The following is a 13,632-nucleotide window of genomic DNA, read 5'->3' as shown; positions in this document are numbered from 1 at the left end:
AGAGGAGAAGCAGCCTCTGGAAATAATAATCGGCAGGAAGCAAAAGATGAATTCAGAAAACTGGCCTTTTCAGTGAGACACAAAAGCATGGCTTCTAAGAAACAGCACCTCAAGGAGCCAGGGGATTGTGATGCAAGGCAGAGGCGAGGGACTTGGGGGATCAGGACTGTCAGAAAACCGAGGCGACAGCAGAAAAAGAAACTGTTCATTGGAGGCAATAAAAACCAAAAGTGACGGAGAAAAGCAAACTGACAGAGTGGTGTGGGAAAAACATTTCACAAGCCACTTAATACATGCAGAAGAGGCTAAGGGATGAAACAGTGGAGAAGCTGAGAACAGGCAAGGAATCTGATTTGGAAACACAGATAAGGTGGAAACAGAAGGACTGAAATTGTTACCACAACGCAGGCCAGAGCTGAAGACGTGGCTGAAAGGGCTTTCCCGGCCTTCCTGGAAAAACGGGAGAAAGACATTCCACCCTGAAGACAAACTATGAACTACGAGGCCTGAGAAACTCAAGAACCCAGGAGAACAAGCTACCCGCCACAGAAGGGACCATAGTCCAGCCACCTACAGATTTCTCTTCTGCTGCCTGGGATTCCAGGACGGAGGCAACTGCGCTGGAGTTTTACAGAGAAAAGTCACAATCCCAGGCGTTCAGCCTCACCAGGCTTGTTTGTTTGTTTTTGGTGTGTGAACGCCCATCAGGAAACCATACACTGTCATCTGTGACAAAGCTTTGTGGCTGAGAAAGTATAGGCAGGATGGATTTGGTCTGGAAGCACTTCCTCGGGCTAATAATCCAACTCCACACCTGCCAGGGCCACACCCTCCCGTGCACTTCCGGAGGGAGGTCTGGAAGCTCAAAATGAGAGCCCGACTGCCCTCTTCCTGGGGCTGCAGTGACCGGTCAGCCAGGTCCAGGGCTGGGACACTACTGGGAAAGGCTTTGAGAAACAAGTCTTTGCTCTCTTCCACAAACCAGAGATGCCCCAGACAACCCAGTGGCCTTTGAAAACGTTCAATGCTGTGGAGTCTGAGGAATTATACTGTGCAACTTTAAAGACCATAACAAAATTCAGCGGGTTTCTTTCAGTGGGATAGACAGAAAACCCACTAGTGACAGAAAAGATGTGCTATCAAGCGCCCTTTATATGTTGTCTTAAATTTAGGACGCAAATGCTTTTGTTAAGTCTGCTTAACCAGGATGGAAGAAGGGCTCACCAGAAGAACAGAATGAAAAAAAAAAGTTGAGGAAAACACACCCACACATGCAGTGATCAGCGCTTGAGGTTTACATTTGCACACGCGCGCGCACGCGCACACACACACACGAGCACACACGCATCATGTATATTCAGATATGTACATCCATCATGTGTCCAGTATATTCTACAGGGAGCACAAATTACCTAATCAAAAATCAATTTATTTTTTAAGGAAGAAGAAAAAATAAAAGAAGGAAACTGGAGGGCATGGCGGGGGTCCCACAACGCTGTCCCTGCCCTGACTGCCCTTGAGCCTGTTACGGCACCATTGATACCCGCTCCCACAAGACAAATGGTTTTGTTGCTTGAGAGGAGGGTGGGTCTGGGGAAAACCGCCTCTCTGGGAAATGAGGGGTGTGTGTGTGTGTGTGTATGTGCTTTTTTGTAAAATGTTTCCCAAGTTATTGGTGGAGCCTAAGGCGTTCACTTATTTTTCTGGACCGGCTGGCTAGACTTCCCAACGGGAAAAAGACCTTGGGAAAGAAACATCTGGGGAGCCCTGGCCCCTCCTCCCCCCAAGGAAGCACCTTGTTATTAACTGGGAATTCTTTATAGCTGGGCGGGAGGAAGTTTTTGGCTGTAAACTGTCATGCACGGCAGCCTTCATTGAAAGGACCCGGAGAGCGGAGACGCTTATCCTGAGAACCAAGAACAAAGATCCAGAAAATCAGGCACAGAGGAGAAAGGAAAAATACTAGGCGGTGACAGCCCGGAGACCTCCCCAGCTACGGCGCAGCCCCTAAGCCCCCGCGTCTCGCCCAGCTGCGCGCTGAGCTTCCCGCGCGCCGCTCTGGAACCCTGGACCTTCCTTCTGGAGGGAAGAAATGTCGCTGCTCACGTTTGAGAGCTAACATCCTTTTCTGCCGGGGCTTTATTCTTATTTGTCCTTCCCCCTCCCGTTTGTGGAGCCGAATTGAAATCGGAACCACAGTTACTGGAGCGACCTGGTAAACCCGCGGGTCCTCACCCGCGCTTCCAGACTTTGGGAAAATCGACCCCGAAGCATCAGCGCCAGGAGAGCTCCCGCCTCAGGGGCCAAGGAGTGTCCTAAGCTTCGCTCCCGGCCGGGGGTTTTAGAGACCCTCAACTGCCTGGTACCCACGCTTCTGCCCCCTCCACCTCACACCCACCCCCCTTTATTCTAAGTGCGCAGGCTCGGGAGGTCTCAACCGCACAGATGACCTTTAGACATCTTTAATTTCTCCGGAAAGCCCCCCAAAGCCTATGGCCCGAAGAGCCTGGTGGAAGGCGACTCAGCAGGGTCCGGATGCCGGGAGCAAATGAGGTCCTTTTGCTGCCTCTTTCCAGAAGGAAACTTTCCCCCTCGGGTCAGCTCCCTGGGCATTTCCTTGCATCCTAGACAACAACAACAAAAAAACTGAGAAATGCGACAGTGGCGGGGTGCGCCGGGCCTCGCGACTCCGCAGGCCCCATCTGGAGAGGGACGGAAAGGTAGCCGGGGGAGCGCGCTCACCCCTCCCCAGGGGGCTGCGGGCGCGCGGTCCCCCGGCATTCTCGACCCCGGAGAGAGCCCGGCCCCGCGCGGGGCAGAGCAGGGTTAGCGCGGGGCGCAGATTCCACGACCTCCCCGCAGAGCCAGCCCCCTTGCTAAGTGCAGGGTTGTTCGGAATGGGTGCCCCGCCGATGCGTGGCTTTTCCCAGAGGGCGTGAGGTGGGGTGAGCGCCGAGCAGACGCGGGGAACCGAGGCTGGGACCACGCGCCCTCTTTACCGAGGCGCGCAGACCGCGTCCCGACGCCGAGCATCTGCTGCCGTTTCCTTTCCTGGGCTCCCGTTTTAGGAGGAATGTTATTGTCTGAAGAGACCCTATTGAACTATTTCCTGCTCTTTGTCACCTTTCCTTCGCTCTCCTCGCGGAGGTTCTCCCCGAAAGGTGATAAACCACTCGAGCCGCGCACGGCCGGGCGCTGCGGCCGGCCGGGTGGGGAGACGCCCCTGGAACCCGGCTCGCCAGGAACGCCTGGCCCGCCCCTTCCCACTCTCACCTTCCGCGAAAGCAGAGACCAGAACCCACAGAAGTGGAGCCACCTCTCGGGTTACACTCAGTGCGCGCACAGACCTCGTCCTCAAAGTCCTGCTTGGATAAGGGGGGAGCGAGGAAACATCCCCCAAGGGGTCGTTTGGTTGATTTGGGCCTATCATCTCCCTCTCGGGGCGCTGGATGGGCCCGTGGGCAGAGACTCCGAGCGTGGGCCCTCCCTTTCCAGACAGGCGAGGGCTGCGGAGAACAGGGGACGCCGGGTGGGCTGATCCATGGTCGTGGGTGTTAGCGGAGTCACCTGAAGCGCCGCGGGCCGAGGGACGTGTCGGGACGGGACCGGGCTCCGTGGCGGGCTGAGCTTTCGGAGGAGCGGAGACCAGCCCGACCCGGGCTAGGCACAGGGCTCGCCCTTAAGCGTGGCTGTGCGCGATGGTCGCTGGCGAGGGACGGACACAGGCTCGGGCGCAGGTGAGAGCCACGGTGCGACTCCAGGCTGGCACACCTGCGGGGTCCTGGGTGCGCTTCGAGAGAGAGAGAGAGATAGAGAGAGAGAGAGAGAGAGAGAGAGAGAGAGAGAGAGAGGGAGAGGGAGAGGGAGAGGGAGAGAGAGAGAGGAGGGCCCCGCGCGCGAGAGCTGGGGAGCTTCGCGGGCAGCCGGGCAACTCCTCGGCGAGGTGCGTGCGGGGCGAGCTCGGGAGCCCTGCCCATCCATCCCCACGCCGTCCGTCCCCCATCCCCTCCCGGCTTTCGGGGCCAGCCCGGCCGCTTTGATGGAGGTGCAAACATTTGGAGGAGGGCGGAGGTGTAGGCGCTGGGCCGGGGCTCGCGGGGCCTGGCTCCGGATTTACAGAAGGCAGGCGCGGGAGCCCATTGTTGGCCCCCCGCCTCCGCGGCGCGCCCGGCTGAGTCTGATATGGCCGCTCGCGGCCAATGGGCAGCGGCCCTGGCACTTCAAAGGGCGCGCGGCCCAATCCGCCGCGCCCCCTCGGTGGCTCCCGAGGCTCTATTTATGCCGAGGGGTGATTTTCTCTCCCCGGAGACCTCCTCCAGTAGCTCCTTGCGGGAGTTCAAGTGGAATAACCTTCCCCCCTTCCCCCGCCCCTCCCCCCCGGATCTCTATCCTCGTCCTCCTCCCAGGTCTGTGCTGGCACCCGGGCGCCTCGCAGGTCTTGGCCCAAGCGGCCCCTCTTCCTGGAAGAGCGGCCGCCTACTGGGGCGAAGGTGGCTCTCGGGTAGCAAGTCGGGGCTTCGGGGGGCGGTGGGGAGGAGCAGGCGGGAGGATGAGCTCCCCCGGCACCGACGGCGCGGGGAAGAGCCTGCAGTACCGAGTGGACCACCTGCTGAGCGCCGTGGAGAGCGAGCTGCAGGCGGGCAGCGAGAAGGGCGACCCCACGGAACGCGAGCTGCGCGTGGGCCTGGAGGAGAGCGAGCTGTGGCTGCGCTTCAAGGAGCTCACCAACGAGATGATCGTGACCAAGAACGGCAGGTAGGCGCGCACCAACCCGGCGTGTGCCACGCGCTCGGGCGGGCCGGGCAGCCGGGCTGCAAAGTTCCTTACCTTCCAACACTTTCTCCCGGTCTTTTTGCTCATTTTCGCTCAGACTGGGGCACAGACCCTTGTGGCCCCTAATTGTCCCTCTGGGACTTCTTCGCGTAATCCTCACTTCTGGGCACGAGGGTCTCCCGGGGGACTCCCTCAAGCCGCGCCTCGCCCACGCTTGCCCCGCGGGCTGGACCCGGGTGCTGCAACCCTCTGCCAGGTCCTCTCCCGCCCTGCCTCTGGAGGCCGGGGGTGGGTAGTGAGGAGGGTTCCTGTGGATCTAGGAGAGTTCTGGGAAGGGGGGCGCTCGGGCGTCCCCTTTGTAAGTTCCCAAGGGGGCTCCTCTTTGCTCCAAATGCAGATGTCCCTGGCTTCTTCGTTCTAACGGGTCAGATCCGGGGTCCTCCAGCTGCGCTCCTTCCTTTCCAGGAGGATGTTCCCGGTGCTGAAGGTGAACGTGTCTGGCCTGGACCCCAACGCCATGTACTCCTTTCTGCTGGACTTCGTGGCGGCCGACAACCACCGCTGGAAGTACGTGAACGGGGAGTGGGTGCCAGGGGGCAAGCCTGAGCCGCAGGCGCCCAGCTGCGTCTACATCCATCCCGACTCGCCCAACTTCGGGGCGCACTGGATGAAGGCGCCGGTCTCGTTCAGCAAAGTCAAGCTCACCAACAAGCTCAATGGAGGGGGCCAGGTAGGTGTGATGGGGTGCGGGGACAGGGCGGCGGACGACGCGAGGAGGGGCCCCGAGACTCTGCACCTTGTCCCCGGGGAGCCTTGGAAGGGCGCTGCGCGCACGGAGGTGACATCTGCCTTCCTCGGTTCAGCCTGCAGTGTTGTTTATAGTAAACTGACGACGGTAACACCAAGGCCTGGAGAGCGGGGAGAGGGCGCAAAGCCTCCCCTTTGAACACTCAGGCAGATCTCAAGTTTGGGGGAACTTTTGCCTAGCCCTCAACTTTCCTAGGGGTAGAGAAAATACCAGTCTTGATAGTTAAACGGTCGCTTTAGCGCTGAATACGTCCACATATTTACTGCGTGGAGTCTGAACAAACTTGTAAATCTGTCCTTTTCTACAGAACGTCTTTACTTGGGGATTGTTCCTGGGAAACCCGGTGTTCCCGTAAGCTGCGATCTCGCTCAGGCATTTAAAGCTGTCTGCAGCTGCCCTGGAAGCCTTAGAACTTTACTCTACCAGGTCAAAGCATTTCGTGATGGGCATTCATTGCCTTTAATGGTGTGCAGCATCTCACATTTCCTTTTCCAAACTAGTGGTGAGAGCAGCACCTAATGGGAAACCTACCAACTTCAACAGGAAAGACGTTCTCCTGCGAGCTGCAGGGTTCTCTGCATTTTGGATGTATTTTTCTCCTCCTCAGCAGGACACATGGATGTTTTCTCGTCTTAACGGTAGGACTTTGATGATCACCATTCCCGTGTTTATGTCTCTCAGATCATGTTGAACTCCTTACATAAGTATGAGCCTCGAATCCACATCGTGAGAGTTGGGGGTCCGCAGCGCATGATCACCAGTCACTGCTTCCCGGAGACGCAGTTCATAGCGGTGACCGCTTATCAGAACGAAGAGGTGAGAGGGGCGCGGGCAGCCCTCGGTCTGGCGAGTGCTCTGCTGGAGGTTCCCGGGAATGCCAGGAGCCTGTGTGATGATTGTACTTTTAGACTGATAATTAGTGCCCTTTCAAGTAATTTACCGTAACTATAAAATTGGAACAGCGGGAGAAAAGTTTTAAAATAAGTACTCATTCAAGCACTTTCCCCTTTAGTTTTCCACAAAAGTGTCCACTACTAAAGGCTCAAAATGAAAAGATGAATAAAACATTTAGGTTAAAGGACTGTAAGAATTTAAGAACAGGACTTCAGAGAAGGGGCGGGGGGCCTCTCCTTACTCTGGGAATCTTCCTAAGAGGGTTGGGGGCATCCCTCCAAATCTGTGGTGTGAGGAGTCGCCTAGATACAGAATCCAGTCTAGTGCCTGTAAATTCATATCTAAGTCTGACCCCAAAGGGCAGGCGGTTTGTGATTAGCGGGTCAAGGTGTCGGTGGGTGTTGACTGCCAGCTAGAACCAGTCACTGTTCCCAAGCAGACCCGGGTTATGTTCTGAGCCCTGTTTGTCTGGTTGATACACACAGCATACTGTCAGCAGGAGGTTAAACGTATTGTGAATTCCACTCGGAAAGTCAGCCTCTAAAAGCTTTCCATGACTGTGCTCTTCTTTATAAAATATGCTGATTCCTCGGCTACTTCAGATCCAAATAGAAAGCTACACCAGGAAATAATCTGATTGCATTTGAATACTTAGAGGGGGCGCTGGGGGTCCCCGATTTCTTGGGGCCCGATTGAATCCTCTGGCGAATGAGCAACCTACTAGTAAACGCAACTTCTTGTTTTTCAGATCACAGCTCTTAAAATTAAATACAATCCATTTGCAAAAGCTTTCCTTGATGCAAAGGAAAGGTGAGAGAATTCTAACTATACCCTTTGAGCAAAGAAGTGTGCAGAAAGCTGAACTATTGCTGCAAATACTGTGTCTGAATGTCCTCCTTGACAATTCGCTGCACTTCTTTGGCAGAAGCCATCACAAGGACGTGATGGAAGACCCCGGAGACAGCCAGCAGTCTGGGCACTCCCCATGTACGGTTTGTTGCGCTCTGGCCAGATGTATCTTGTTTCAGGGGCTAGCCTGCTGGGAGCTGGAAGCTGGGGATGGAGCAGACAGGGCTTCTGTGTGCCCTTGGGGAGCACATTGCCCTTTGCTGTGCGAGGCACCTGGCCCTGTGTGTTGATGCTGTTATGACTGGTCCTCAACCTCCTGGCCCTCAGCCTCTGCTCCATCTGGGCTTGCGGATGCTCCCCCAGCCCACAGGACTCCCGACAGAGAAGCCTGGGGAGAAGTTACGGGGGTTCTTTTGCTGTGCTTCAAGGCAGCTCCAACCATGGCCTGGATGGGTGTTTACACCCTGCTGTGTTGGACAAGAGGAGAGCCCGGCTCGTATCCACTTTGAGATGGTTTCTCTTTTTGTTAATGACTGAAAACTGGAGGACCGTGTTTGGGACGATGCTTGTGATCACGTGTGGTTTTCCCCTTAGCCTGCTTCGGTTCTGGGAATGGCCCATCAGCTCATGCTGGAAGCAGTGGAGCATAGGATGGGAAAGTCTGCTTTAAGTCTAGCTTCCTTTAGGAGTTCCATGAGCCAGCGAAGTGATGCAGGTCTGCAGCAGAGTCCGTTAGGAGGAAGGGCTGTGTCTAGCCCTCCTCTCCACGCAGGGAGGGGACCCTGAGAGAGGAAAGTTAGTGTTTGCTGCCCACTTCAGGAGTCTGGACGAACCAGCGTGGCACCCTCCTCAAACTGTGTGTGTTTCTTTCTTTTTCTATTTCTTTTTCTTTCTTCCTCCCTCCCTCCCTGTCTCCCTCCCTCCCTCCCTCCCTCCCTCCCTCCCTCCCTTCCTCCCTCCCTCCCTCCCTCCTCCCTCCCTCCCCCCTCCCTCCCTCCCCCCTCCCTCCCTCCCTCCCTTCCTCCCTCCCTCCCTCCTCCCTCCCTCCTCCCTCCCTCCCCCCTCCCTCCCTCCTTCCCTGTCTCCCTGTCTCCCTCCCTCCCTCCCTCCCTTCCTCCCTCCCTCCCTTCCTCCCTCCCTCCTCCCTCCCTCCTCCCTCCCTCCCCCCTCCCTCCCTCCCTCCCTTCCTCCCTCCCTCCCTCCCTCCCTCCTTCCCTGTCTCCCTGTCTCCCTCCCTCCCTCCCTCCCTTCCTCCCTCCCTCCCTTCCTCCCTCCCTCCTCCCTCCCTCCTCCCTCCCTCCCCCCTCCCTCCCTCCCTCTCTGTCTCCCTCCCTCCCTCCCTCCCTCCTTGTCACCTTCTGGACTAATTTAGCAAACAGCTCTCCTAAGTGGCTCATGGGCTGCCGCGTCATAGAGCAGAATATGAACAACGGCTTTGGCAAGTGATGGAGCCCAAACTTTGTGGCCACATCTGGACCTTCCCCTCATTTGAATGTTGTCTGAAGAATTGTTTGTAGTTTGGGAATTGGAGCCAGAGTTGTCGTCCTCCTAGTGGTTGTTTTTCTGATTTCTTTTTTAAAGTTAAAAAGGAAATGGAGAAGAAATTGGCGTTTTAAAGGAGGGCAGGGCAATGTTGGAACAATGTTCTGATTGATGTGTAAGGCGGGGAGAGTGTGGGCCTAAAGCAGAAGAAAGGTGAGCGGAACACGGGTGCCCCTCCAGCCAGGACAGCAGCCCCTCCGTGCTACGGTGTGGGGTGAGACGAGGGGGACGAGGGCCTCCGCTGCACGGCTCGCCCTGTGTGTCCTGAACGCGCCTGGCTCTGAGTCTGAATTCTGTCTTTTTTTACATTATATTCAAGCTCAGAAGGTAGGCCCTGAAAGCTAACCTGCCTGGGCGAACGGAACATCCCGTAAGAGGCCGGGAGGATTCTGGGTGTTTAGGAGGCTTCAGGCTTGGCTGAGGTCGGGGTCAGTCTCCCAGGGTTTCGGCTGTCCTGTGGGTTTAGAAACCTTGGCCAGCCTGAGGCACCTGAAGACTCCGCTGGGTCCTCGGTGTTCCCGAATCCTGAGCAAAAGATCTGCCACTTCCTGGCCTCTGCCCTCCCGTCTTTTGGTAGTTTTTGTTTGTTTGTGTGTTTTGGGGTTTTGGGGGGCCATGCCGCTCAGCCTGTGGGATCTTAGTTCCCTGACCAGGGTGAACCTGGTCCTGGGCAGTGAGCTCGGAGCCCTCACCGCTGCACCTCTGGGGGCTTCCCCTCCTGTCCTTTAAATAATGGAAGTGGTGAAAAGTCAAGCACTCAGCATTCTTCTCTCACAGCAGGGGGGTGGTTGATTCCTGGAACCAGCACCCTGTGTCCACCTGCCACCCCTCACCCTCAGTTTGGAGGCCCCCTCTCTCTTCCCTCCACGCACGGCTGTGAAAGGTACCCGGCCCTGAGGAACCACCGCCCAGCCCCCTACCCCAGCCCTTACGCGCATCGGAACAATTCTCCAAGTAAGTCCTGAGCGGAAGCAGGCCCGGGCTTTGGGGGTGGCCAGAAGACCTCTGGAAAGGGAAAGGCAGTCTGCAGGGCTCCAGAGGGACCTTCTTTTCATGTCCGTGTTACTGCTGGCTCGACCACAGAGACGTCCAGTCCAGGGGGCCTTTGGGGCTGGATGTGGCCGTTGTTGCTCCAGCGTTCTTACTCCAGGACTGTGGGCCCATGTCTAGGCGCCCAGGTTTGGATATTTCATGAACCCTTCGAAAGTGATGATGTCGGGCCAGCCAGGCACTCGAGTTCCTAGCTTGACTGACACACGGGTGTTTCTCCACGTATGGTACCCGGGTCAGCAGCCCCAGTATCATCTGAAGAGCCCCCAGATTCACGGAATCAGAAGCTCTAGGGGTGGGCCCAGCACTTGGTGGTTTAACAAGCCCCTAGGCGACCCTGGTGCAGGCTCGAGTCCTGTGATCAGCGGGCCAGACCGTGAAGACCCCTGGACCTAATTCTCTCTGACACCGTGGATGCCCAGACTTCATGTTGTCTGGCTCCAAAAGGAGGGAAGAAGTGAATGAACACCATAAAACAATGAAGCAATTAAAGCTGATTGGAAATGAAAGGAGCTTATTTGGGAAGGAAATAGTTGTCCAACCAGAGGCTAGAAGATCATATTTTAAATTTTGCCTGGTTTCTAAAGCCCTTTTAATTCTTAAGAAATAATCCTTTGGGGAAAAGGCAGGTTAAAATTGCATTGATTTTATTTTTAAAGGTAATTAATCCTCAATCCTGTGATTGTAGGATTCCATTTCTACAGGGCAGCTGTTGATCTAATGATAAAGAAAAAGCCTGGGGACTGGAATATATTCAAATATATACATTGGACAATAAGTATTAGCCTCTGATGACCAATTTAGCAGGCTAGTGGACTGTTTTCTCTACTTGATATCGCACACATTTTGTTTTCAACGTTGGGTAGCTCCAGCTATTGGTAGTATTTCAATGCACTTTGTCACTCTTGGAAGATCCCATCGGTAATGACACTTTCTTACGTCCCGTAGCGTATTCTGACAGCTCATCTGCGTGTTTGTCCATGCTCCCATCCCACGACAATTGGTCCAGCCTTGGAATGCCTGCCCACACCAGCATGCTCCCCATGAGTCCGAATGCTGGTTCTCCTGCGGGCTCTAGGTAACGTATGTCTGGGGAATGATGCAAACTGTCCCGGGAGTGCCTATGACTTCATGCCGTCTCATTCACTGGCCTCTATTCTGCCCTTCACTTATGGGTGTTGAGTTTTTGCTTATAACTTGACCGTTTAGCCAGGTGTGTCCGGGGACCCCAGGTTACATGAATGCTGTGAGTTCCTGCTTCAGCCTGTCCTCTGGAAAGACCAGTTGCTCCCTCAGGCTGGATGGGAGCTGGGCTGTGACGCAAGGGAACCAGGAACCCTATCCTGGCTTTGCTGTTTACTAGTTCTTGTGATGGACAAGTCTCTTGAGCCTTGTTTCTTCAAGAAAAGGGCACTAGATAACCCCAACCTCAGCCTGTCTTTACAGGGTCATTGGGGTCAGTAGGTGAATTTTGCAGAAATGTTTCCAGAACCTTTTTTGACAGGCGGATTTAAATTAAGGAAATAACTTTGTTGGATTTCTGTGGATATAGAATCAATGTTCTTAACGTATATGCTGGGTAACTTGTAAAGAATGATGACTATTTTCTTAACTCGAAAATTATATAGAGAGAGACTGGCTTAAAGAAATCAAGCCGGTCGGTAAATGTACTGCATTTCTCCATAGGATTATTACAGTAGAGAACTAAAATAACAAACTAGAGGTCAGTGCACATTTTCTAATGAGGAAATGGACTCAAAGATATTAAATGATTGGACAAGTTGGCTTACAGCAGACTGAGTCTGTAGACAAGGCATCTTGACCTCAAAAGCAGAACAGTTTCTGTGTATAGAATATCGCTATTTGCCTAAGATCTTAATTCTTTACTTTTAGGAAACAATTCCTTTAAAATAAGAATCTAATTGTCTACTGTTAAAAGTAAAGCAAGCAATACATAATCCGGGGCTCTTCCAAGGCTCTGAAGGCATCTAGAAAACTGCTGTAAATTGGATGATCTGTGGGTTACAAAGGCCCCCCCCCCGCCCCGCCCCGAGGATGTTAGAGGTTGTCAGTGTATCTCGGAGCCTTGTTTCTCTGCATCTGTAAAATGGGGATGGTAACCTACCTCACTTAACTCGGGCCTGTTTGCACGTTCAAATGCATCTGAAGTGCAGGACATGGCTTGGTGAACTGTATAGCCCACGACAGCGTATAGTCTCATTATTCATTTATAAAAGGATTCTACTATAAGAGAGAGACATTTTCCTGAAACAAAATTGTAGCCTAGTGTCATGCTACTCAAGCCTGTGTTCCCAGACCGGGGGGTTTAATACCCATTTCCAATTCCTTCTTTCAGAGATGGGGAAACAGAGCCTCAGAGGTGGTCGCAGAACAAGGCTAACGTGATAAAGCTATTTAATTGGGGTTTGCTTCTGGGTCTCACTGCTGGTGCACTTCTTCCTGCCGTGGGTCAGGCTAACTAACGTGTGCTGAGATGTGCTGCCCATACGGCAGCCACTGGACGCTCACCCTCCACCACTCGGTGTTTGAGAAGCCTTTCGTCCCCCTCGAAGGAATCACTGCAGGGTGGGGGGCGTGCTAGTTAACGGATACTTAAACACATCCTCTGAAACATCTGATTCAGTATATCTGAGAATTTTGGATTCTGAACATGAGCAAAGCTGGAGTGTTTTGCTCTGCCAGGAGTTATGTCTACGTCAGCAGCCTTTTTAACTATTGATTGATTTTGTTCATTGTTAATACATGAGACAATAACTTCTGTGCACATCAGAGTGTGGTTTAGTGACACAGAGGAAGGGGCCCATTTGAAAGAAAGCTGCCATGTAACCCACTTATCAGGAGTGGGATTTGGGGGGCTTGTTTTCCCCTCCTGCAGCTGACCTGGAGCCCCTTCCCAGGTCTCTGACTTGTCTGTTTTTCCATTTTTCCATTTCAGTCAGTACCCCAGCCTGTGGTCCGTGAGCGGCGGCACTATCACCCCCGGTGCCCAGGCGGCAGGGATATCCAATGGGCTGGGAGCCCAGTTCTTTCGAGGTTCTTCTGCTCACTCTGCCTCTCTCGCCCATCCAGTCTCCGCTCCCTCCTCCTCGGGATCCCCACTGTACGAAGGGGCCTCCTCGGCCACAGATATTGCCGACAGCCAGTACGATGCCTCCGCCCAGGCCCGCCTCCTAGCCTCATGGACGCCCGTGTCGCCTCCGTCCATGTGAGCCGGAGCCTGTGTCTTAAAGATGCAATGACTTTCTCGTGGCAGCAAGTCTTGGTTTGATTGGTAGGCTCATGGGGAGGGGGAAGGGAATAAGGCCTTAAAATAAATAAGAAGAGAATACACGTTCGTTCGAGAGCCGCACTGACACCACCTTTGTTCATCCTCGGTGGTGGCAGTGCCGTCCTGGGTCCTTGTGTGCTGCAGGTGAATTCAAGCGTGCAAGCAATGCAGCTGGCCTAACTCGCCGTGATTCACAGTAAAATGACTTGCTAGCATATGCAGAAACTTTGTTTCTCGCAGAGCACGTAGGTGACAACTCCACTGGTCCTACTCTAGTGAGATAAAAAGCACACTTTTAATTCTCTTCCTTGTTGCTTTCAAGTAGCCTTCAGGTCCCCCTTGCGGCAGGGGTCGCAGTTGGAGCTGAGCTGTGAAAGACAGAATTAAATCATAGTTGAGGACGGCAGATTGTAGTCAAAGTGGAAGT

The 13,632-nt window shown here is 54.3% G+C and overlaps 1 protein-coding gene across 3 annotated transcripts; it reads left to right on the top strand.

Annotated features, from left to right (window-relative positions):
• Positions 1 to 4,549: 4,549 nt before the first annotated feature.
• On the top strand, positions 4,550 to 13,146 carry TBXT (T-box transcription factor T; the record flags this gene model as incomplete). 3 transcript variants are annotated; one of them, XM_082668905.1, is made up of 8 exons in its annotated part: positions 4,550 to 4,755; positions 5,239 to 5,503; positions 6,263 to 6,397; positions 7,224 to 7,285; positions 7,401 to 7,462; positions 9,647 to 9,820; positions 10,865 to 10,994; positions 12,873 to 13,146. In XM_082668905.1, the coding sequence occupies 8 exons, from the start codon at positions 4,550 to 4,552 to the stop codon at positions 13,144 to 13,146; spliced, it is 1,308 nt and encodes a 435-aa protein (XP_082525031.1). The 3 variants fall into 3 exon arrangements, with proteins under 3 accessions (XP_082525031.1, XP_082525030.1, XP_082525032.1); XM_082668904.1 differs by having other exon boundaries at positions 9,644 to 9,820; XM_082668906.1 differs by lacking the exon at positions 9,647 to 9,820.
• Positions 13,147 to 13,632: the final 486 nt, after the last annotated feature.

This window comes from Grampus griseus (assembly GCF_964374135.1).
Source record: "Grampus griseus genome assembly, chromosome: 13".
Classification (NCBI taxonomy): Eukaryota; Metazoa; Chordata; class Mammalia; order Artiodactyla; family Delphinidae; genus Grampus; species Grampus griseus.
Note: the sequence above shows the minus strand (reverse complement) of the source record. Positions and strands in the feature narration are given on the sequence as shown.